The sequence below is a fragment of the Thermobia domestica genome, chromosome 18, assembly GCF_964235325.1.
Source record: "Thermobia domestica chromosome 18, izTheDome1.hap1.1, whole genome shotgun sequence".
NCBI classification, from domain to species: domain Eukaryota; kingdom Metazoa; phylum Arthropoda; class Insecta; order Zygentoma; family Lepismatidae; genus Thermobia; species Thermobia domestica.
In genome coordinates, this window is record NC_137471.1 from 1,868,161 (window position 1) to 1,894,896 (window position 26,736).

A 26,736-nucleotide genomic window follows, 5' to 3' on the forward strand; every position below is an offset into this window, starting at 1 on the left:
ATGATGATGATGATTATGTATATGAAGTGAACACTTGTAACAAAGTTTTCGTAGATTCTGCTTCTAAAGAGGGAGAGGGAGAGAGAGAGAGAGAGGCATTTTTTACATTTTCGACGCTATCTGTCTCATGTTCATGAGAAAACGGTTGAACCGTTTAAAATAAATTTCGGAACATAGTTAGGACTTGGCTCGGGAGTCGTTTTTCTCGCATTATCTTGGTTAAAATGCGTTATCCTAAGAGGGAGGAGGGAAAAGGGAGTTTCAAATATAAAACTTCGAATTTTTTTGTCCATAAAACTATTCTTTCAGTGTGAAGAACGAGCATTCTTTTATAAATGTCATCATTTTTTTTCTCAGTCCACATCAGCTGATGGAAGAGCTTCTGCCTGAAGACAAACTCCGGACCTCAAGTTCCGTGACAACAACTCTGTCTTTTACTCGCTGGATAAACGACTACCATTTTCTTCCTTCAGTTTGGTCATCTGTCAGTTTCACGGATATATAAACACAGAAGCCCTTTTCTTTCTTTCTGTTTCTTTCACATTCTTCCCAATGTGTGTAATACGTTTTCTTTGACTCTTGTAATAATTTAACGAGATTTAAATGAAGGGAATACGCAATAAAACGTATTTTATGTTATAGTGGTACATCAAACAATATTATTAGCATACAACGGGGAGGGAGAAAAAGTAGCTATGTGTAGACAACGTGTATCAACAAGGACTTTACAACTTTGATTTATTCATTTAGTTTAGACACACAGTTTTCATGTCATTTTGGAGCAAAATACATCAAGTTTTGACTCACGTAGTACACTAGTTCAGAAACAAGCCACCACAAGCGCTAGCGGCAGGTACAGCAGTGTTCGTAGTTTGAGGGAAATTTCCCTAATCTAGGGAAGTTTCGTAGGTAAATTTAAGGTTGGTGTAAAGGGACAAGTTTCGCCAATACATGTCACTACACTCTTCGTATCTCTCTCATGCATTTTTTACCTTTCATGAAAATTTGCAATTTCTCTTACAAATTTCAACGTACAGACTTCAAATTTTTGGAGAAGGAACTTCATAACCTATCGAAGGCAACAATCCATGCCGATTTCTTATTTACAATTTTCTTAATTGTTGAAACAGTTATATTGTTAAAGGTTTGGATGTCTTTCAACAAACAAGCCATTTCAACAATATATATATATATATATATATATATATATATATATATATATATATATATATATATATATATATATATATATGTGTGTGTGTGTGTGTGTGTGTGTGTGTGTGTGTGTGAGAGAGAGAGAGAGAGAGAGAGAGAGTTCAAAGTAGCATAATTTGCACCCATTATCGGCTGGGTGTATTTGTGTTCATTTTTTGGTTAAAAATAAAAAACCTTGGATCTTACGTCCCACGATTGTGCCGGCTAGGCTAAAAGAGACTGTGCTCATAAGAAATGAATGCAATGGTGGAATGAATAAACTAAGAGGAAATGGGATAACCCCCACGAAAACCCACAAACACTGTGATTGTCCACCAGAAAGCCTACTAGGCGCGAGCTGGGATTGAACCAGGGACCCCACGCATCAGAGGTGAACCCTTCACCACTGAACCACCGTGTCTCCTTGTTAAAAGTAAATGAAGGGGAAAGCAAAAACCAAATGAATAAAACAAATGTGATTGGGTCTTCCTTTAATATAGCTAATCTTCTGTCAGGAATTGGACACTCAACAAACCAGGGAAATTTTGATAAGAAAAGGGAAAATTTTGTGTTAGTGGAGGGAAATTTTCTTAAGGAACCCTACGAACACTGAGTTACAGCAAAGATGGCTGTCTTTACTAGTCCCGAGCGTGCTAACTGTGTGTTTTGGTTTAAAGAATCCAAGCCTGCGATAACTGTGCAACATAATTTTCGTACAAAGTATGATAAAGATCCTCCCAGTAGGCCTACTATTTATCAGTGGCATAAGTGTTTTATTGAAACTAAATATTCGGTAAGACACAACAAATCTTCAGGTCGTTCCCGTACGTCTGAAGACGTTGTAGAGCAAGTGAGACTTCAGATGGGATGTACTGCATTACTAATGAAGCCACATTGAACCTCTTTAGGCATAAAAACTTGACGTATTTTGCAATAAAATGACACCCAAAACCATGCCTGTAAACTAAATAAATAGATGAATATGAGTTCTCAAAGGTGTAAAATTCTTTTTGACACACCCTGTAGTATTGCTGACGAGACAAGTGAATTTCTAAACTCGTGACTAGACGAAAGATTTCTCGAGTTTTGTGGACAACACTTGGGGCCGCGATGGCTCAATGGTGGAGCGTTTACTTCTGGTGCGTGAGGTTCCTGGTTCGATTCCAGCTTGCGTCAAGTGGAATTTGTGGTGGAAAAACACCGTATGCGTGGGTTTTCTTGGGGTTCTTCTGTTTTCTCGCACCTTTTTCATTCCACTATTTCATTCACTTCTTAACGCCGTCTGCTTTTAGCATACACGGCATAAACTATCATACTTTCCTTCTCGGTGCAATCGTAAGAGAGAAAAATAAGTCAGTGACCCTGTTCAGAAAAGGAAATATTTCTGAAGTTTACAGTATCATTTATTTATTTATTTACTACACTCTGCTCGCTCGAAGTAATGTTAATGAGATCACCTTTTCTGTACTTTTTAGCCACTCTGCCATCTTTTCTCTATGTTAGCAACAGAGTACCTGGGTCAAACTATAGCTGAATGACAAAATGTTAGAAATATTTTGGAGCTAATGTAGTGAAGTAAACAATTTTGGATTAAATTTAAAAAAAAAAAAAAATGGAAGTAGAAAGAGCTGCACAATGAAGGCCGTGACAGAATGTAGAGTGGAAGGAAAAGGATGACGGGGTACCGAGGCTATAGTCGACGGGCGGTATTAATATAGAAAATTCGTACGTGAACACAAAGAGGTTAGCTGAGAACTATGGTCTCAATATTTAGCAAGCGATCTATCAGTAATGGAAAAATAAGAAGGTATTACCAAAACTTTCCGATCCAATACTGAAATATCCTGCCATTGCAGTAAGTCGTTCTTGGCATGTAGCGCCATCTATGAAAGAAATAGCGTATCAGTTTTAACTGCCTAACTACGTCAGTTCGTTAGAGGCAGTAATTTCAATCAGTCGCTGTGTGTTGCGCTAGCTTACTGCATGACAATGCTCTGCTCCACATGGTTGTTGTTGCTAAGGCTATAGTGCTTTATCTGGACTGTAGGGTGAGTGGTAAATCTCAACTTTTACTGGAGCCTTGGCAGCAACAACCGTGTGAACTGGAGCATTGCCAAAGCAAAATTGCTGATTCAAATGACTGCCTCCAACGAACTGACGCAGCTGGATTGTTGAAACTGACATTTTTCTTCTATAGATGGCACTATATACCATGAACAGCTTACTACCAGTGGCCGATATTTGGATGTCAGGCCGGAAACTTTTCGAAATGTCCTCGTATATTTGATTAGCGACATATTCTGAAAGGAAAAGTTTATTGAAGGCCAAACCGTTAAGGAAATTTAAGGGAATAACCTGCTGCTGTAGGAGAACAAGTAACAAGGACATACGAGGCTAGGTGTGTCATGATCTTGTAGGAAGAATTGGTAACCTTGGCCAAAGTAGCCACAATAATATCGGCTTTCTGTCATGTTAGAATTTACTGAGAAAAACAAGACTATCTACCAAAAAGTCTACCACCACCAGGAATCGAACTAAGCACCATAAACATGTCTTAAAGAAAATGTTGATTCCCTTACCAAGCTTCTAAATATAAGTCCAATCAAATTATTAAATTCTTTTCTATTTTAATATTTTATTTCCCTTTTGAAAAACTAGTAAACTGCTGGTGCAACAGCCCTTAGAGGCGAGAGCCTACTAGCAGAGTTGGGGAGGCATGACTTTGAATATGTGTAGTCAGAGCATCGCCCCCCCTCGTTGTTAAATGGTGCCTTCTAGACCCGAGTAGGGTACTTCTTTCTTTCAAGGAGCTCCTCAATTATCCTGACGACGCTGCAATACCAACACCATCCGGCAAGTACGCTACATATGGTCACCCATCTTTCCTCTGACCACATCCAGTAGTGCTTGACTTTGGTGATCACACGAGAAGCGGTATTCCACGTACCTAATCCACTGACATTTCCCCCTTTATATACAGTAAATTGTACACATTGTATCACTCAACAGACGAGGCTAGTAATCTGAAACTTCGTCGCCTTCCTTCAAACACATACAGCAATCACATGAAAGCATGCAGTTCCTGAGATTATGTGACAGATGTCGCTGTCGTTCCCAATTTCTACTTCTACGGCCTCCTGCAAAACGTTCTTTGTTTCTTGGGTTTTATCATCTGTTGAACACTATCTGAGGCGCAGCGAGACCAGAATGTAAATGAAGAAAAAGCCAGCAAGCCAACTCGTTTCCTCACACACACATACAGTAGCGTTACGCTGCTGTGAAAGATACTGAAATATCACCAACTGGTGTTATCAGTCAGCTGACTGCAGAACCGGTTTCGAAGCACTGCAAGTGGCGCTTACGCATAGAAGACCAAACAATTTAATTTTCTTTTATACTTTTTGAATTATTCATTTTCAAAGTCTATTTTTAAAAAAAATGAAAATATCAGCAATTTTTCGAATACTAGAGCAATCGTTGGAATAATATAATTGTATAAATAACCAATCATTTTTTCAATTACCAAACAATTGATTCAACAATCAAATAATTATCTGAATAAGTAAATAATTGAAAGAACGAGTAATTGTTCGAATAATGGAATAATTATTCGACAGAGGTGCCTGAAGAAAATTTTCTAGGGGGTCATCTGTATGGTTCACCGGCGCCGACTTTACAAAATTTATGTGGGTGCACATCAGTGATGGGATATATTAGCCTATATGTCTTCAGGGAAGTCTCGATATTTGATTGATTTATTTTTAGTTAAAATCTTTTGCGAACACTGTCATAAAGGGTTGTGCTGTGATAAAGTTTTTTTAAAAAAAAAAAACGGTACTATAAGTTCGGGTTGCCCTAGCTTAATCGGTAACACGGCTGACAACGCAAGAGAAACGGGTTCAAGACCGGGTCAAAACTAAAAATCTTGTGGGTGCGTCGGACCCATATGATTATTTGTGTGGCACCCACGTAGTCGGCGCGCATTTCCTGGTTGCTATATTACGTCTACATATCTGGTATTTAATGTATGTGGTTTAAAATATTACCTATGAATTTTCATGAGCAAGGGGAGACCGGGCCCCACCCTGCCACCTTCGGGCACCCATGTTGTTCAATAGTCGAATAAACAAACAATCGTTCAAATGATGGAATATTCGTTGAAACAAAGAAGTAATTGTTCAAATAAGTAAATAATTTTTCGAATACACAAATAATTGTTAGATATAATACAATAATCTCTCGAATAATTGAATACATGGAAAATGAAATGAAAGCTTTAATTTTTACGTCCCACGATTATGCTGGCTAGGCTGAAGTAGACGGTGATAACGAGAAATGAATGAAATGGTGGAAAGTAGAAGGAAACGGGAGAAGCACGAGAAAACCTAAGCTAACAAAGCTCACGTGGTGCGAACTGGGATCGAACCAAGGACTCCATGCACCAGAGGTGAATGCTCTACCAATGAACCATCGCAGCCCAAATACTTGTTGAAATAAACAAGTGAACGCAAGGTATGAATGCCGTATTAAAGTAGCACCGTCATAAAGAGAGAAAATTTTATTTATTCGTTTTATACATATTTCTGGGCATTAGTGCCATTATTATCTATGCCCTTGAGCCTGTCAGGTACGAGGGATGACGTCCCTTAACAAGCACACTATCTTGAGAAGAGGGCAAGGAAGGAAACGTCCTGGGATCCGTATGTTAGGTACCCCGACGTACCATCCCGCCATTTGCCTGGCGTGTATAAGGAAAACCATTCAGGATGATTGGCCTCGAAAAGCTGTTACACCTTTTCGAACAAGTGTCCACGCTGGGAATCGAACTCAAGGTCCAAAGGCGAGAGTTAGCTACAAGACAGAAACGTGCTGGGCCAAAATCAGTAATGGAAATTAAATATGTACGTGAATAACTAATCAAAATGTATGGGGGGCAGAGAAAAATTCTAGAACAATTACCGCATCTTTCACTGTCGAAGAGCCACATTTCACATGGCCTTGGCATAGAAAAAAAAAACACGATTCTAATGAAAGTAAACAAAGACGAATGAAGAAACTACCGTACATTCGAAGAATTGGATTAGACACAATCATTGTTTTTTTTCGAGGCTTCCTCGAAGACTGATGGCAACACTGTACCCATACGTTACTGTAGGTCGATAATAGCAATCCACCATCACAACAAAGAGTGGGTAAGTTATCACTGTCGGCGCCGCACCGACGACGTCCCGCCACTATTTCTTCTTCTCTCTTGTTACAAACAGTTGCCTTCAAAGTTACGTGACTGCCACCTACCCGACAGCAACGCCATCTATCAACAACAATCAAGTCAAGAGAGCTTCCCGTTTTCGCTTTCAGATATCTACAACAGAACATGATTCCATCAAGTTCTCCGAATGGAGGAGGGGGGAAACTAAAAGAAATACTAGTTTACGAGAAAAGTCATAATATTTTCCCATTTTCCCTTTCCGACTTTAAGACTTTCACACTATGCTATACATAATATGAGAAGTCTTAGAGAAAGATTATATCCGTCTATCTATTGACAGTTGTCAGACCAAGACTAGTAATACAAGGTTGGATTAAAAGTGATGGCAACACATTTCTTACGTCAGAGCGCTATCTCAGCATTACAAGATTTCCGTAGTTAATAACGGAGAGTGAGTCAATGAAGTGTGGTGAGTAGTAACGACTGTGTTATTTAGTTAAAAGCAGAAGTGCCGTGAAGTAGAGGAGGAAAGTAGAAGCGCCATTAACAAAATGTTTCGGAAAAACGAACAATATGCGTGGATCAAGATTGAAGTAGAATGTAGGAACAGTGCATAACAATGTTTTCAGAGACTTCGTGACGACCTTTTCACCAAAATGAAGAAATCACTACTACACTTATACCATATGGCGACCCATGCAGGACAACGACAAAACTTGACGCGCGGACAGTGTACAAATACCTTCCACGCGTGTGGGAGAAATTGATAAAGATAAGAGGAAATTACATTGAAGAAATGTAATAGGTATTATTTGTGTGCATAAAGCCAGGACGAATTACAATAATGTTGTCATTGCCTTTTCACTGGCCCTTGTAGGGGCGAAAAATTGCTTTTTCATACAAACTTAAGTGTCGCGACAGCAGTTCCATCTCCTTCCTTAATCTCTCTACTCAAACCGCAAGTGGTACAGATCAACTAATTTTAAAAAAAATGAAATGGAATCTTTGAGTTTTACGTCTCACGATTATGCCGGTTGGGCTAAAGGAGACTGTGATGATGAGTAGTGAATGAAATGGTGGAATGAAGAAAGTGGGAGAAAACGGGAGAACCCCGAGAAAACCCACGCACACGGTGTTTGTCCACCACAAAGTTCACTTGGCGGGGACTGGGATCGAACCCGGGACCCAAAGTACCAGAGGTGAACGCTCTACCCCTAAGCCACCGCGGCCCTCAACTAATTTGAATTTTAAAGTTGATCACCATACCTCTATAGCGATCAGTTAAAACCGGAAGTGTTTTATTTCTCCCAGTCCTGGTTGTTTTTGCTCCACGTATATGAATACTGAAACCGGAAGTTGTACTTGATGTCTATCAATTCCGGTATTGGTAGAGCATTAGGGATGGAAATGAAATGTTATTCCTGGGACGCTTAATTGATTACAGGAAACCGTTCTCGCTATTACCATTTTTAGTTCTACTGTGTTCAACGTTAAAACCGGAAATACTTTAATTCTACTACTTCCGGTGGGTGGATTACCTTTACCAACGAACTCAATTCCTCACTTTTGACCTTCCATCCTGACCGAAATTGATCAATCAATAGTTCTTAATATAAACAGGGTGTTTGAAAACAACACCGACAACGTTTGGGAGGTGGTTCCTGACACCAAGGTAAGACAAAAAGGAAAGACCAACCTGGGTGCACAAATGCTTCCTTTCGGAGTTATAGGCTGACGAAGATTTCACTTAGGAACTAGTATGTGCCGTATCCAAATATCCATGTTTCAGAACCCTGCGGAAGTTGCGCAACAACTTTTATAGAGAAAGTTTGTGAGTACTTCAAATTATATGCCCGTAGACAAGCTCTATAAAAATTGTTGCGTTAGTACCTTAGGATTCTGAAACATGTATTTTTGGATAGGGCACATACTAGTTTCTAAATGAAGTCTTGATCCGACAACGGTAGATCCCCTAGTTTTGGAGCTATGGACCTTAAAGTTCATTTTTTTCGACAGCCTATAACTCCGAAAGGAAGCATCTGGGCACCAAAGTTGGTCTATACTTTTTGTCTTATCTTGGTGTCAGGAATCACCTCCCAAACGTTGTCGGTGTTGTTTTGAAACACCCTATATAAATGTCTCCCGGACGGACGAAAACATACTGGTAAGCTAAACTCTCTATAAATCGTTACATTACTGTTTTCTGTGCATATAATTTTTACCTATATAACAGATGGAAACAGCTAGGAAAATATAAATGAAAAAAATCTTAATTTGAACGTCGTGTGTCTTCACTTCTTGCTTCGTTGACTCGAAGCTGTAAGAACGTAAACATACAAGTTATCATAATTAGATGTTTAAGGAGAATACCTCAATAACGGTTTTCCTGTCTATAACTGTATTGTTGGTTATTATGTTTACGTCATCCTAAGTAAGAGACTCCAAGTAATTCTTGAGCAAACAGCATTTAATACAACACGAAATAACTGTTGCGTAACAAAGTTTCGTGTTTCGTAGTAAAACTTACGAGATTTTATTCGAACATTGGATTTACAAAAGCCGGGCGTCTTTGTTAGTGAGGGGTAAAGTACCACTTGGATTGAGACACTCTGATAAGAATTTGTGAATAACATCCTCCAACTTCAAGGAAAATATCAGCATGTTAATAAACACAAAATCAGTCTGTTATCTGAAAGATTAAATGACAATTCTTGTATGTGAACAATGAAACTCCTTTAGTTTGATACCAAATAACACTTAATCACTATACTTTTTTTTTTTTCATTTTCCGGGCCGCAGTGGGTCAGAGGTACGGTGTTCCACTGTGGAGAGTGGGGTTCCATGTTTGATCTCAGCTCGCACCTTGTGGGCTTTGTTGTGCACAAATACCATGTGCATGGTTTTTCCTGCGGTTCTTCCGTCTCTTCCTCCTTTCACAATTCCATTCTTTAATTCATTATTCTCATAATTCCAGTTAGCCGTGGCGCATAAGCGTGGGATGTTAAACTAGTAATTTCATTCTCTTTCTCTTTTTACTTATTGCGTTGCACAAATTAACAACAATTTAACACTTTACTTGTATTCTTTGCAATAGCTGTAGTTTACTTGTTAATATTAGATGGGAAGTTTAAAGGAGTGTCAGCATGCAGATACAGGGTTTCATATATTATGCATAAATGCAGTATAATAAAGGAATATATGCCAAATAACTGAACATTCAATAATCCCTAAAGAATATAGAGTTTGTCGGAGTTAACGAAATCTCTACAATATCGAAGAGAAGACGAAATTGTCCCTTTATATATCGGGTGTTCTAAAAATAGCGCCAACGGACCACAGAGCACTATTCTATAGACGAAAATAAAGCGAAAAATGTTATATGATAGTTTGCCCTTTGGGATCACCTTCACCCGCTATGGGGAATCAAAATTTCACAATGTGGCAACGTCGCAGATTATGTTGGAGTCATTAGCATTATTCTATGAATACATCAAGCAGTTGAATCGATTGCTACACTAATAAGTGATGCTAATGTCAATCAATATCGACTTTAGCTGCCATCTAGAAAGAATCGATATAACTATTTGATAGATTGGTAGATCTAATCTATGGTTCTTTATTTGCGACGTTGCCACATAGTGCAATTTGAGTCTCCAGACGAAGACTCGAAAGGTATACAATATGATATATATATATATATATATATATATATATATATATATATATATATATATATATATATATATTATATATATATATATATATTTACTTTGACTTGTAGAATAATGTTCTGTGATTCGTATATATATATATATACACGACTTGAACTAGCCGACCGATCTCGATCAAATCTTAACATAGACGAGGTTCGGGCGTGGGATGCTTTTTATCCTTCCACTTTGAGGGTGCAATTTAGGGGAGAGGAGGGAGAAGATATATAAAAATGACTGAATCCACAATTTTGGGGATCGCTGAGATGAATAGTGCCAGTTTCGATGCCGTTTAAATCCGAATTCAGCCTGAAATTTGGAGAGGGGGAAGGGAAGAGAGATAAAAAATGATGGAAAATGACCGATATGAGAGAGGGCTTCAGTAATAGTAAAAAGTGACTGACTAACAGAACATATTACTTTTTAAAAAACAAAAATTAACCCAGCGAAGTGGGTTAATGACGCTAGAGTATTATAATAAGGATACGTGTTTTAATATGGGCGAACAAAACATGCTAATGCCTAAACAGTCAGACTAGTTGGTTTGAATTCCATTTTAAGCAAACGCGTCCTATCTCTCATACGACCTCGCTGATGAAAAAGGTTAAGGTCATTAATCTTTAATGAAAAAAATACACTATTAGCATATACTCAGCATTTTCATAAAAGTATTAATACATATTCAGCAATTTAATAAAAGTATTAATGTATGCAGTATTGCAAATAAAAATATTGTAAATGCATATACGTATACTTCGCATTTTAATAAAAATATTAACATATATACTCAGCGTTTTAATAAAAGTATTAACATATCTTTAGCATCTCAATGAAATATTAATACATATTCAATATCTTAGTGAAAGTGTCAACACATAGATAGGATTTTAATTAGAAATATTGGCATGTAGTCAACTTAGAAAAAAAACTTACATAAACTACTTTCTCAATTTGGTATACGTGGTGGACAAACACCGTCTGGTGGGTTCTCCCGTTTCCTCCCACTTTCTTCATTCCACCATTTCATTCATTATTCATCATCACAGTCTCCATTAGCCTAACCGGCATAACCGTGGTACGTAAAACTCAAAGATTTCATTTCATTTTCAATTTGGTATAGCGTAGAACCTTGCGAGGGATATGTGGAGAGAGCATTGCAGTAGTCTCAGAAGCGCACTCATGGGGGGTCCGACGAGCCTGGCCCCTCCCCCAAAATTTCGTAACTCTTAATATTTCTGGATTTTCTTAACAGAACCATACTTGAAATGACTGGTATGGGCTAAAGATGTGATTTTACGCCGTACGAAAATAATCTACTTCTATCATTTTTTTTCTAAAATTATAGATGCCAATAATTAACAATTCCTTATCGTCTTTTCGGGTGCAGAATAAGACAGACGTATTGGACCCTCCCTACCCCAAAATACTTTAGACCCCCCCAGTAAACATTTATGGGTGCGCGTGGAATAATTCTAAGTTGCGTCGTCTCTACTAAAAGCGCATAATACAGTGTGATTTGTGTAATATTGTATTTAAAACTGAAAATCTGTCATGCACACTGCATGTTAATATACACATCTAATTTGCTAAAAACGGAGGAAAAGACGAAGTTCAGGATATCGAATTCTTAGTTAATGGCAGTAAAGCTATCAGTTCCCTTGTAAACTTGACTCAGATAATTTGTCCTTTTAGTCAGTTATAGATTTATGAAAATGGGCTGTTACACGGAAACGCCAAATACGAAAACTACAAAAATCTTAATAATGGAAAATAATAAAAGAGGCTTGATAACGTCCCTTTTTCAGCATAAAGGTCATAGAAACATACAACATGGGATCAGAAGTGCCCACTCTCCTGTCGGAAATGGAACCTGGATCTTCCGCGCAGATTTTTTTAATAGGCCCAACAATATGATCTTGTTACTCCTGTTGTGGAATTTTGTGAAATGTCCACAGTTTTGTTACACACACAAAAAAAGAAATAGCTAACTCTTTTTTGCTTCAGTTATGCAACCCGGTCATCAACTCTGTTGAACACGGATGCATATCCTGCAGGCGTTAGTATACAAACAATCACCAGGGCTTTCCTGATTCGCGAATCTTCAAGCAGGCAAGCAGTGGAAAACCCTGGCATATTAATAAGAAGAGAAAATGATACAATAAGAGTAGTATGTAGTCTTCACAGGACAGTCTCTAATACCTATACTTTAAGTACATGCAATTTTATACGATTTGTTCGTTTGTAGATTATAGAGCTGCACAGAGGTTATATAGGCAGAGATGGCGTGGATCAATGAAAACTCGACCCACGACCCACCGTAATCTACGACCCATCGTAACCCACCATCCATCAAAAACTATCATCATCAACTCCCTCATCATCAAATGATTCATGCCCTCCTCTCCACTGAGTAGTTTACACTCGTAATAAAACAAGGCTGTGAATTAACACTAATCGGGGTTTAAATTTCTACTGTCAATCACTCAAGCACCGCTCTGTTACAATACCAGTAGATCTGACCTTTACGAAATAAAATGGTAAATTGTTTGTCATGGCCCATATTAGGATGAATTTCAATTTAATTATCATATATAATTATTTCCTTGTTGAATGACTGATATTTTTCAATGGAAAATAGGATGAAATTTGAGAGTCTCAAATCAAAGTAGACCAACGTAAGGAAAAAAAAAAAACGTAAAAATCTCACTGTGTCCAAGCAGTAAGCCCTATTGCTATTATTACAATTACAAATATCAATATCCAAAAGTGCCTGAACTTCTTTTTTCACTAAGAAATGCTCATCTCAGGTAAGTAAATAGAGGCAAACGAAAAGAGAAGAAAAATGGAGGCCTTGAAAGTAAAACGTAGACGAATTCACCAGTGTTTAGAATATGCTGTCTACAATGCACTGAGTAGACTAAGTCGGTGGGTCAGAGTGGGTCTGACTGGGTCGGTGAGTCACAGTGGGTCACGTCCTGTTGACCTACGACCCACTGATCCACTCACAAATCTTTACCCACGACCTACTCCATCTCTGTGTATAAGGGGAGACCTGTTTAAAATGGGACTCAAATCGCTGTTTCGAATGTGATAACGAGCACAGAAAGCATGCAGAATCCATTCCTGGGACACTGAATATACAACACTTTATTCTGCATAGCATACTGGGGGGGGGGGGTGTAAAGGATGAAGAATGAAGAATAAACTCCACTTACTTGTTAGTACGGTAAGAAAGAATACATTAAATAAATGTTTGTAAATACCTAAATATATTTGAACTGTAAGATATACGATTTTCCAAAGGAAAATTAAAAAAAAAAAAAGGAAACTAACTTACCTTCCAAATTCGTGTTGTAGAGCTGAGAGTCTGGCGCGGTATCTTTCGGATTCTGTGTTCGATTCCCGGAGCCGACTCTCCGTTTCGGTCCGCAGCCTACGTTCCCTTTCGACATCTCGCTGCAACACCTCCCTCTGAAAGTAAAAAATGCAAATAATTATTATAATTAACTGAAACGCTTGTATTCGTTATAGAAATATACATTTTGAAGATGGAATTTATTAAAAGAAAAGTTTAATCATAACATTCAGAATGAAGTACAAATGAAGGAAAATAGTTCTATTTATTGAATGTTGTTTTTGCTCGTGAATTTTTACATGTGATAAATGATCAAACTAAAGTCTCTTTAAGGATTAGACTAGTCATCCACAAGAATTATCTTCTGAAGAGTCACATTGAATCTGTCAGCTATTGCGATTCTGTCTTTACATTTTTCGTTCGCGCCTTCAGTACTTCGTGAGTTCAGGCAGTTAGCATAGTCATGCCTTCACGTTTCTGTGAGTTCAATCAGTTAATATAGTCGTGTGTTCGGTTTTTCGTGAGTTTAGTCAGTTAACATGGTCGTTTCTTCGGTTTTTCGTGAATTCAAACACCTAATATAGTCGTGACTTCGCTTTTTTGTGAGTTCCGTCAGTTAATATAGTCGTGTCTTTGTTTTTTGTGAGTTCAGTCAGTTAATATAGTCGTGTCTTTGTTTTTTGTGAGTTCAGTCAGTTAATATAGTCGTGTCTTTGCTTTTTGTGAGTTCAGTCAGTTAATATAGTCATGTCTTCGCTTTTTTGTGAGTTCAGTCAGTTAATATAGTCGTGTCTTCGCTTTTTTGTGAGTTCAGTCAGTTAATATAGTCGTGTCTTTGCTTTTTTTTGTGAGTTCAGTCAGTTAATATAGTCGTGTCTTTGCTTTTTTGTAAGTTCAGTCAGTTAATATAGTCGTGTCTTTGCTTTTTTGTGAGTTCAGTCAGTTAATATAGTCGTGTCTTTGTTTTTCGTGAGTTCAGTCAGTTAATATAGTCGTGTCTTCGCTTTTTTGTGAGTTCAGTCAGTTAATAGAGTCGTGTCTTCGCTTTTTTTGTGAGTTCAGTCAGTTAATATAGTCGTGTCTTTGCTTTTTTGTGAGTTCAGTCAATTAATATAGTCATGTCTTCGCTTTCTCATGAGTTCAATTAATGTAGTCTAGCCTACACTTTTTTCCTGCATTCGGTTAGTTAGTTATATAGCTCTTCTTTTTCATGAGTTCAGCCAGTGTTTGAAACAAAGATATTCAGTACAAAATATCGACCTTGCTCGATTTTTTAAATCAAAATGTCCTTAAAATTATGCGTCGGAGTGCATAATAATATTGCAGAAAAGTGTTCTGATCAGAACCGCAATGAATCTGCAAACTACAATTTGCAAAGAGCGTACACGAAACGATTGATAATAGAAGGCTAATTTCCAAAAGCACTCGCCACTGTTTTTATCTCCTCTTTCTCTTCATCGTAAGGGGGAAAAAACTTGTCAATGCATCGTTTATATTAATTACAAGAGAATCTGATTTTTCCATCAGAATGGTTAAACATTATGTGCTGAATAAGCAAGAAAGATAGGGGAACCAAAAGTCATTTTCATGTGAAGTCCAACCCACAAGTCCTCTATAGTTAAAAGCACATTTCACCCCCAATATCCATTTATAAAATCGATCAACACTCATCAACATTACATCATCAGCTAAACCCTCTTCCATTTCTTTCTGCCTATCCACTCACGCCTCCTGATCCCTCAAACTATTCCATCGACCTCTAAACACACGCGGTTTTTCCTTTCCGAATTCTAATTCATGTTCTGGTCTGTACAAATCGCTCCAGGAATAAATGCTCCATTTTCCACCACTAGTAGAGTACACACGGAAGCGATTTCCTATCCATTTCCTGCAAAAAAAAAACTAAACATTGTGTCAACTAATCAGTAAGAGCTCCCCTTGCTCTACACACTGACATCCCGCCATTTTTAGACAAACAACCAGGCTTATTTGCATTCTTCAATAGTGAAACACACATACTTTATTTGTATGCTAGATGGAACGCCTGTATTGAAACCTATATATACAGTATATAAATATGAAAATGACTTTGTTTTCACTTAACTCTTCTTCAACCACCTGATCGATCTCGACCAAATTTTCAACATAGATAAGGTTCGGGTCTGGGATAGTTTCTATCATTTCACTTTGACGGTAGGGTAAGGGATTATATATATATATATATATATATACATATATATATATATATGATCGAAAATGACTTATATTAGTATCGAATCTGTAGCTTTTGGAGTCGCTGACATGAACAGTGACACTTCCGATGCCGTTTAAATCCAAATTCACTCCTTTATGTTTAAAATGAAACGTAGTCTCGCCGTGCTAAGAACGGGTATTCTGCTGGTAAATAACGAGGAAATTGGAATTGATCACTGAGACCAGTGGCGTATTTAGGGGGAGCTTCCGGGCTTAAGCCCCCCGAAATTTTATTTACTATAGTAAAGTATATGAAATATCTTGCAGAATTTTCACATTTTCAGGCAAAGCCCCCCCCCAAAAGTTAGCAAAGCCCCCCCGAAACAAAATCGTAAATACGCTACTGACTGCGACACGGATGATTTTTGTTCCTGCGTGTCAGTTTTGGAGGCGGAGTCTATGAAGGAGTTGAAGGGGTCCTCTTCGTGACTCTTCGTGTCCTCCTCGTATTTTTTCGGATATGGCATCCGTCGGGTGCTTGGTGGTTCTTTTTGCCGAAGCACGTGGTTTTTGTTTCTAACTACGAGAGAATAATGCAACATTTTATCTACATTCTTAAGAACTCCCCTAAAACCAAAAGTGATCAGAAATTACTATGACTTCCGGTTTCAATAATAATAGAGAAATTATCACACCGCACAAACCAAACTCCTTCACGTGGTGCACATATACACAAATACTATATCGCACATTGGAACGGGAATGCTCTCTCTATACAGAAACAACTCAACCATGAGTGCACTTGGGAAAGTTAAGCTGGTAGGTACACAACCACACACATTCCCACGCTATAAACACAAACCAAACACAGACACAGAGAGAGAAAACACAAAACAAATCTGCGTATACTCACATACGCATAGATACGCACACACGCAATGAATTATTCTACAGCTTAAATGGAAGTGTCAGCAACTCTATTGTTTGTCAGGCCTTATGTAATCATTGGGAAGCGCAGAACTCCTCTAGTTTTTACGTACATTCAGAGCAAAAAACATAAACAACGAAAAAAAGAGCTTTGATCATATAGTCTGGAACAACAGCACTTTAAACATTAAAGAGTATACATTTTAACGTTTTATTTGAAGTAAAACATATATTGTAGTGTTTTCTTTTTAAAATATACACTTAGAATAATTAGGAACTAATATTGATTGTTGCAGCAAAAATTGTAAATACACTTGGCCCCAATATGCTTCCTTGTGGGACGCACTAGCGCTGTATGATGCTTGAAAATTCAAGACTTAAAAAAATGCACCCAATTTCATTTTTAATCAATATTTTGTTAGGATGAGGATAAATCTAAACGGGGATGAATAAAATAACAACTATAGTTGAACAAATGCGGATATCGTTTCTCCGATATGGTGCCAAAGTAACAGGTACATTATATCAATGTTCCTCAAACTACGGTCCTCGGACCACATGCAATCTTTGCATCCTTTTATGATCCTCTTAGATTGAATATTAGTCCCTCCCCCGAAAAAATACAGAAAATAAAATAAAATTAAATTATGTACAGCAAACACAGTTAATAATTTCATACAGGTATAGGGAGCGGAGCAACGGTGGCTCAGTTATAGAGCGTTCACCTCACTTCTGGAGCGTGAGGTCCATAGTTCGATTACAGATCCCGCCAAGTAAGCTTTGTGGTGGACAAACAACGGTCACCTGTTCCTTTGATGCAGATGGTTCCGGATTCGATTCCCAGTGGAAAAGCACTCAACTTATTCGTAAGTGGTTCGGATTACCACCTTAAGACTCGTGGTGCTCTAAAGATGACGCTGAACTTCCACAAATACCATCAATACCCCACCAACACTTTCATACTGAATAATTAGGTGATTGTGGAGTTTACCATCCAATATGCTTACGAAGCACTTTCAAACCTCTTCTTCTCGATTCGATGATACTGTATAGGTTGTTGTCAATTCATTACAGAAAATCATTTTATACAGACCAAGGCTATATGGGGTTATGAGACCCTACGGAAGTGGGATTCGAACCACCATCCGGCTTTTTATCCAAGCCCAGCACAGATTCTAGCAGTTGAAGCGATTACTGAAGTTCACGGAAGGCAAAAGGTAGGCAAAAGAAGTATAAGTGGCGGACCTCTTTTGCTGTTCATTGATAAATGATTACACAAATGTGAAAAGCTGGGTAAATAATAATAATAATAATAATAATAATAATAATAATAATAATAATAATAATAATAATAAGAAGAAGAAGAAGAAGAAGAAGAAGAAGAAGAAGAAGGACACCGAATATTTAGTTTTTGGAAAATCCCTAGACAGATGACTGCTTTTCCTTGGCAAAGTCGTGTGTTTATATGAAATCCTTACAAATAAACTAATCGCTCAGTGGAATAAAACTAATAAAGTAAAACTATAAATAGGTTTGCCTTCTTCAGCGATTACCTTACCGTATTATCTAATCATAACACATAACAGGCAAAACTGGTATAATGGAGAATATTGGGCCGGGTAGTCGCAAGCCGGATGAACGAGAGTTTACTGTATTGTACTTGTGAGCGCTACAGTATGTTCTGACGTACTTATGCTTTTTTTTTTTTTTTTTCCATGAAATGTACTGCATAATATAACGGGTATTGAACAAAGAGCACCTGCTGACACGGTGTGATAGGAAATTGCGTGTGTGTGTGTGTGTCATCTCAAAAGAACCACAACAACGTCCTCCCCACATCCTCATAGAAACCATTCCCCTCACCCTCCTCCTCACAAAACCACCCTCTCTCCTCTCCTTGCCCTGACGAAACAACTGTGCTCCGCTTTGTTCCGCACGATATGCTCCAGCGTTTATCGACCCGCGGCTTCCAGCAGCAAGTTCAAGGAGACCCTCCCTCCTGAAAACAACCCCCCCACACACAACAAACCCTCTTGTACCAGTACGTCATACTATATATACACAGCCCCATCACCCCCGTCCGCGAAACATCAGATAGGGGTAAATAAACGGACGCAAAGGGGGAGAAACTGTTCCCGCACGGTTTCCGATTAAAAACCTTTAAACAGAACGCTCACAGCATATCTACAGGAGTAGATTAAATGTCCCATGTTTTTATTTCTAATTACCTTTCTAATATCACTATGAAAATTATTTTTACTTTCGTTTTACAAGTACTATTTAATTGTATATAACTTCAGTTTTTATGATACCATCCATAAGCAAGATAAAAGCGAACTAAAATGAAGTTAGTTAAGAAAACGAGCTATTAAATGCAGTTCAGGATAAATGACGCTCTGAGAATTCACGCTGATTCTACACATTCAGCGCGATTTTCATGATAAATCTGTTTTAGTCTCCAGTATGAGCGTCCGAGTTCGATTCCATCATGAAATCCCCATCCTGCTTTAACCCTCTGGGGACTTTTGGTACAGATCTGTACCATGGCGTCGACCTTCGGAACTTGCTTTATAAATCTCTAGTAAAGCTTTTCACATCGTTTTTTTTTCAGTCATTCAAGCTTGGAAGCATCAAAAAACATGTGTCATGGGCATTTTGCAGCCACGTGTGCGATGCCTGGGGGTAGTGACGTCACAAACATTAAAGAAGGAAAAAATCGTAAATTTTAGAGCCTTTTTAAAAAAATTCCTGACATATCCTTATTTATCCTAGGATCACGGTTTGTAACGTCGTTGTATTCGTAATGAAGCAAGGTTTCCAACTAGTAATGAAGCAAGGTACTATTCAAATTTCCCTATTGTGTACCAGAAGCTGGAAAATCGCGTCCAAATTGAAAAATAAAACGGGACTTTTTCGAGGAAAAATTTCCATTTTTTAAATTTCTCCCCTCAGGTATATGATAGGGACATGCGAGTGGTACCGCTTAAAAGCCTGAGTCATTCCGAAGAAAACGAGGTACGATTTATGATTTTAGGATAAAAAGGGATGTCAAAAAAATTCGAATTTGTGAATGTTTCCCCCCGTTTACACATCTTTAGACAAATAGTTTAATAAAGTATCTACAGTATTATCATTATTTATCTTAAAATCATGAATCGTATCTCGTTCTCTTTGAAATGAATGACCCTTTCTAACGGCACCACTCTCATATCGGTATCATGTACCTGAGAAGAGAAAATTCCCTCCAAAGGGGAATTTTGTAAAAAAAAAAAAAAAACACTATTTTCCAAGTTTGGGCCCCTTTGCCTCCTTCCCCCCTGTATTAACGCCTGCATAGGAGATTCCACGTTGGGAGGAATTCCACACGTCATCATAATGTAAGTACAATTTGCCTTTTTTACCAAATGTTCCATTTTTATGTTATATTTTATTATGTAGGGTAGAGTGGGATATTGTTTCCATATGGGTTAATAATTTTTCCCGCCCTCAGTTTTCAGATGTGAGATTGATATTTTGCACAGCTATTACATACACTATGTAGTGTTTTAGGTGATTTTGAGATATGAGCGTTAACACAGGGGGCGCTCAGAGGGGCCCATACTTTAAAAAAAAGATTTTTCCAAAATTTCCTTTTTAGTGAATTTTTTCTCCTCAGGTACATGGTAAAGACATGTGAGTGATACCATTCGAAAGGCGAATTAATTTCGAAGAAGACGAGGTACGATTCATGTTAATAGAATGAATAGTCTTTATGCTGAAGCTGATTGAATAAAAATTGACTGAAAATGTATTATCCGGGGAAAATTGATAAATCGGCTAGAGTATCAAGACTATTTTTCTTCGAACCATTCTTCGTACCTCATTTTTTGGGGTACCATTCGCATGTTCGTGTCGTGTTCCTGAGAGGAGATATTCGCGATGAAAGAGGACACTTTTTTCCATTTCCATTTTTCCCTACTTTAGGCGGGAATTTCCTGTCTTAGGTACAAAATAGGGAAATTTGAGTGATATAGTTGGGAACACTGCTTCATTCCGAACAAAGCGAGGTATGAACCATGATCCTAAGATAAATAATCTCGACACAATAGCTGCTTAACTTAAAGTCTAAAATTTACCTTAAAAAGTGAAAGTCTCAAAAGGGTTAAGACTAGATCTAATGAAACCAGCAGGCGCAATAGTGACATCTTAAACAAATAATCAAACTGCATAGTACTTTTGATTGACATGGAAAGTTGAAATTTGGCATGATTGTACCTTTTTGGGACTAAATCACAGGAAAACTGCCAAAAAAATGAATATTTTTAATTTTTAGGGTCTAAAGGGTGATGAAGAAATTCCCCATGTTATTTATATGGACCTTTTTTCGACGTATAATCTGAAGTTTTAGGTACTTGAAATTAGAATTAAAAACTTGAAATTCGGTATACTTATACGTTTTCCATAGGATTATCTAACAAAATAACTAAAAATTAAAAATTTTAAACTTTAGAGTGGTTTTAAAGGGAACTGAAAAATTTTCCCATGTTATTTATATGGTACATATTCTACACCTCATAATATTTAGGCATTTCCTGTAGATCTACAATGACGAAATTTGGCATCATTGTATCCTTTCGGGAGTAAAGCACAGAAAAATTCCCTAAACGGAATATTTTTAGTTTTTAGTGTGTTTTAAAAGGAGGACGAAAAATCTCCGTGTTATTTAAATGGGCATTTTATTGGGATACAAAATCTTGTCTTTTAGGTAGTTGAAATACTAAAAGAAACTTGAAATTCGTAGAATTGTGGGTTACAGAGATGTGAGGCCGTAGGCCGATCAAATGTGGAAGTCTGGGCGAAGAGCCCCCAGCTACTCAAAGGCTAGTATATAATAATTTGGAAAATACAGTATTTTACAATCGTATGAATTATGTCTATTTTCTGTAGTAGCTCTGGATTTGGGGTTTAGGTAAAACTTGACTCCAACAGGCAAAAAAAGAAGAAAGAAAACAAAGAAAATGAAGTCGATGGTGATTCTTGGAATACATAAACTGAATTAAAAAAAAAAAAAGAACTATGAAAATTTAAAACTTTGTTTTTCGTTATAACCACCTGATAGATGCCTCCTAGAGATCAGTATTCATCACCTACTCACAAAGGGAAGTGAGAGCTGCTTGTGTTCTTGTATCTTACATCCTGAGTGAAATAATACTGAATTATTCATGTTTTCCCCCATGAATAAATGTAGATACGAGAAATGGTAACTACATTCTTCCACGCTAGCACCCACACAATTCACGGGACGACTAGAAAGAATTATCAACAAAAATATTCATTCCTTCTAAATAAAGGCTGTTCCTATCAAATGAATCCATGAACTACGATAAATTTATATATATTCTTGTCTAAGAAAGAAGGTAACCTCTTCAAGTCAGCATGAAACTTTCTTTTTAACGCATTTTCTATTGCAATGGTTTCAAAGAAAACGTTTTCTCTTTGTTTCAAAGGAATCTGAATTATAATAGACTAACAGAGAACGCTTCACTTTTGAAAAGAAAGAATCCTCACAGAAAACGTTTCCGCTCTATTTGAAAGGAAACGGAGTTATTGTAACCTCACTTAAAAAAGTTTCCTCTTTGTGTGAAAGGAAATAAAAGTTACAGGAATTAGATTTCTGGGCCTTCTGTATCCATAGCCATGTTGGTTTCGGTACAAAACCTCGCGGCCAGAACCTCGTGGCGACAACCTCGCGGACCAAAACCTCGCCTGGCGAGATTTTGGGCGGCGAGGTTTTGGCCACGCGAGATTTTGGGCGGCGAGGTTTTGGCCCGGCGAGATTTTGTCCCGCGAAGTTTTGGGCGGCGAGGTTTTGGTCCGGCGAGATTTTGTCCCGCGAGGTTTTGGGCGGCGAGGTTTTGGCCACGCGAGGTTTTGGGCGGCGAGGTTTTGGTCCGGCGAGATTTTGTCCCGCGAGGTTTTGGGCGGCGAGGTTTTTGCCACGCGAGATTTTGGGCGGCGAGGTTTTGGCCACGCGAGGTTTTGCCCGGCGAGATTTTGGGCGGCGATGTTTCGGCCGCGAGATTTTGTCCGTATCCCGGCCATGTTAGCCCGTCACGTATGAGGAATGACGTCCCTCGCTGATTACGCTATCCAAGGAACGGGAAGGAAGGAAGCGGCCTGGGAAATGTATGCTAGGAACCATCCCGGCATTTGCCTGGTGTGAATGACGAAAACATACATAGGCAACCAAACATACATAAGCATGTTGTTGGGTTGCATAACACTACGGAGTAAGTTAAATCACAACAATAGTGCTGGAAAGAGTCATTAAGGGGGCACGATCAATTAAGTGGTAGAGCGTTTACCTCTGATGTGAGCAGTTCCTGGTACGACCCACGTTGAGTTTGTGACTCACAACATTGTGTCCGTGGAATTTCATGGGGAGTTCTCCAGTTTCACCTCACATATTTATTGCACCACTTGTTTCATAATCATCGTTTAGCCTCAAGGGCATAAATGTGGGACGTAAAATTAGAAATTTCATTCGACGGGACGATGAACTCTTAATCTAACTAACATTATAATGAAATATTAAGTACGTCAGAAATGACATTAAAACGAAGCTACTGAATACTTCACAAATAACATTATAATGAAAGTACTGAGTACTTCATGAACAACATTATAACGAAAGTACTGAGTATTTCAAAAATGACATTATAATGGAAGTACCAAGTACTTCACAAACGACATTATAACGCAAGTACTGAGTACTTCATAAGTAAGTGCCATTTGCAGAGAAAGGGTTAGCACATTCTGTACAAGGGGAAAAAGGATAGAATACTCCTTCGGGCAATAAAATATTCCCTTGATGCGGGGTGAAAGAGAGAGAGGTTTCGTGCAACACGCACCTTTGGAAGGGTTAAATCATTGATTATTAACGCACAACATTCTACAATGTAACAATACACTTGCAGCTAAAATTTAAATAGAGATATTAATTTCTACAACTTTAATCATTCTGGTAGCATTAGTTGTTATAGAAAGCTGTGGGAACAATACCAGTCCTTATGGCACACCATTCTCGTTATACAAATCTGCTACAAATATTATATTTCTGTCATTAAACGAACTTACATTAAATGATCTTACGATAAACAATAACTCGTTGCAAACCTGAGTAAGCTTGATCCACCATAACACTTGCAAAAGTGTCGTTTATGTTACAAGATATTATTGCTCAAAAACATCGACAGCACTTGGTTCGGTCTAATCAATACCAAAAAAGCACAGTTATAACACGCAAGAACAGTATGGTCTGTCATTAATTTAGGCAATAAAGCCATAATTATCACGCAAAAGAGTTGTTAGATAATAGATATTGACATATGAAACGTTTTTCTACAAAAAAGGTTCTGTATAACTATCTAAATAAAGCTCCACTGTAATAACCAGTATGGTACAAACTGAGCAAATGTTTGCGACATCTCTACTTGATTAGATAAAATCACAATTGATTAGAGGGGAAAAAATGAATTTTCACAGGTCCTGCAATATTTGTCGGAGTTGCCCCGTTCTTATGGTCGCCCTTTCCATGAAGAAACATGGACTTTTCCTTACGTTACATACTTAAAAAAATAATAATAATAATAATAATAATTTTACCTTATTTGTGTTACTGATTATGATCTACGGCCAGCCCGATACATTCTTAGGTGGATGATTATGGGAAGCAAATTGGGCCCGAAACTGAGTAGCAGATTTCTGCACAAATTTGGAAAGGAACCCGTTCAGGTATGGAAATTTCGTTGTCAGATATCCAAGCAAAGATATCAAGTTTCTAAGGAATACGAGATAACATTGAGAAAAGCACGGATTATACTTTTCTACTGCTTCCCAGAATCATTACCCGTAGGTCTTAAAAGACGTTAGTTTTGGTTTTATAAACCGCATTTCATTACCTCTTAAAAATATAACTTAATTGCCTCAGGATGTTAGGCCAATTCCGCAATTCTCATTATTCTACTGGGAAACAAATCCTGTACCATACATATAATCCTGCTCATTACACAGTGATGGTTACTCTATAATGCACGTAGGGCTACGACAAAATAAGAGCCATTCTTGGAGATGACACAAATTAAATATAAATAGATAAGTGAATAAAGAAAAAATTACTAAGGGCCATATGCATAGTCGACCACGTAGGGGTCCCCTAGACGAACCGTACCTGTGGGCTTCCTCAACCTTCCCCTTGACTGTGCAATGCATAAAGCTTCCAAAGTGATCCCTCAGGTACGGTTAACACTGAGAGCTGATTGGTCTAGTACACCTCGAGCGAGGCTAAAATTTTGTCAAAAAAAAGTTGAAGGTAGAACTCCGAAACTCAATTCTACTATGATAAAGAATTAACATCCCGAAGCAGCAACTGCATGGATACGACGTATGCTATATAAGAAAAATGAAATAAAATGTTCTGAACTTTGTTCTTGCCAAGGCGGAAAAATAATGGTGTAGATTAGGAATATAGTGCTTTTTTTTTAATTTTCAGATAAAGTCTGTTAACTTGAAAATTGTTATAAAGTGACATAGAAAAGCGGCAAAATATCGGTGTAGATTAGCAATACATTTCTTTTTTAATTTTCAGGTAAAGTCTGTTAACTCGCAAAAAGAAATATGGATATGTAGCTAGAAAACGTGTGAGGCTGTAGCTTTACAATAGAGATCCCAGTAGAAATAAATTACATATACACTGTAAGTTTTTAGGACAAAATCAGCCCATAGTATTTTTGTGAATGTATTTTCTAAACAATTTGCCAGTAAAAGTTAACCTTAGGAGGGCATAAAAGTTGTCTATAAATACAGTATTTTTGGGGGGATATTCCATGCAAATAGCGTAAAACTTCTTATTTACTTATTCCTAGAGTGTTATCATCTAATTGCGTACAATTGTATAAGACATACATACATACAGTGAAAGCCAGACGTCTCAAAACCACGCACCAAACTTTGCAAGCTGCTTATTACAAGCATTTTTTGCATCTACTACGGTTTAATGCCAAGGTGAAGCTGGAGGGCTACAGTCGAGGTCCGTCTGTAGGGAACGGGCGAGTTTGTGATGGTGTGTACACGAATTAGGGGTTCACTCGAGCAGACACTTTTACGAAATAGAAAATTTATAGGTAAAATACGATGTGAAGCCCTACATTTTTCGTGAAGGAATGAAAGAGTAAATATAAGTAATTACCATCAATGGCAGCATACTGAAATGATTTAAGTGATAATGAAAGTATTGTATGTGTAAGTGTGCTCTTCCACTATCCTTGTATATACGTATACCCCCATCTCTGACGCGCCTGCTCCCTATGGATGCACCCGCTCACTATCACTCTGAGCCGCCTGATGCGCTCCTACCATAACTCAGTTAGGTAACATTCGTGCTTTTAGCCACATAGCACAAATTGATTCGTATCTTATGTACTGTAGCTTTTATGTTATACGCCCACACTGTATTTATGCTGAGCCCTCCTGAAGTTAATCTGCAAGTAGTAATGGAGCTCTTCATATAGACATACTTTGCTAAAAGAAATACAAAGCTCTAACCTAACCTGAAAATGTAAGAAATGTGTCAAAATTTGATAGAACTGTTTACTCGAATAATGATCAAATTAGTATAAAAAATATGCATCTATCTGTAGTAGGTGGTCACTAGAACCTAGTTTTCCATTATAATTGCATAATTATGAGCCATACTTCTTAACACTGTTTCCATAATCACGTGAGCCGATGCATACTTTGAGCAATTACAGCGCGTCGATAAACAGGAGTTCGATGATTTCCACTTGTCTTTCCTTATATGCATATCACCAACACTAATGTGCCTGCTTCCGCGGACAAAATCATGCGTGATCCCTCAAATTGTGCCCAGCTTGGAATCGGAATAAATGCAAACTTATCCTGTGTTGGGCATGGTTTTTCGCACTTATTTATTTATAATATATAACTTTGCAAGCATATTATAAATGTGTACGCAGCTGGTGGTCAGGTAAGAAACCAAGAATGCAGAAGATGTTAGATCATTAGTGAAAAAAAGGGATGTTAGCGCTCCTCAACTTTACCTATGCAGAGAAATGTAGGAAAAGGAAACAGGGAGAAGGATGTAAAACACA

General features: G+C 37.8%; 1 protein-coding gene across 4 annotated transcripts in view; it reads right to left on the reverse strand.

The window, feature by feature from the left end:
• LOC145675969 (uncharacterized) overlaps positions 1–26,736 on the reverse strand; it is a 617,917-nt gene that overhangs the window by 100,320 nt on the left and 490,861 nt on the right. For all 4 annotated transcript variants that reach the window (XM_081746793.1, XM_081746794.1, XM_081746792.1 and 1 more), the window contains one exon: positions 13,451–13,584. In XM_081746793.1, coding sequence (XP_081602919.1) covers positions 13,451–13,584 — 134 coding nt within the window. The remainder of the gene's footprint in view (positions 1–13,450; positions 13,585–26,736) is intronic.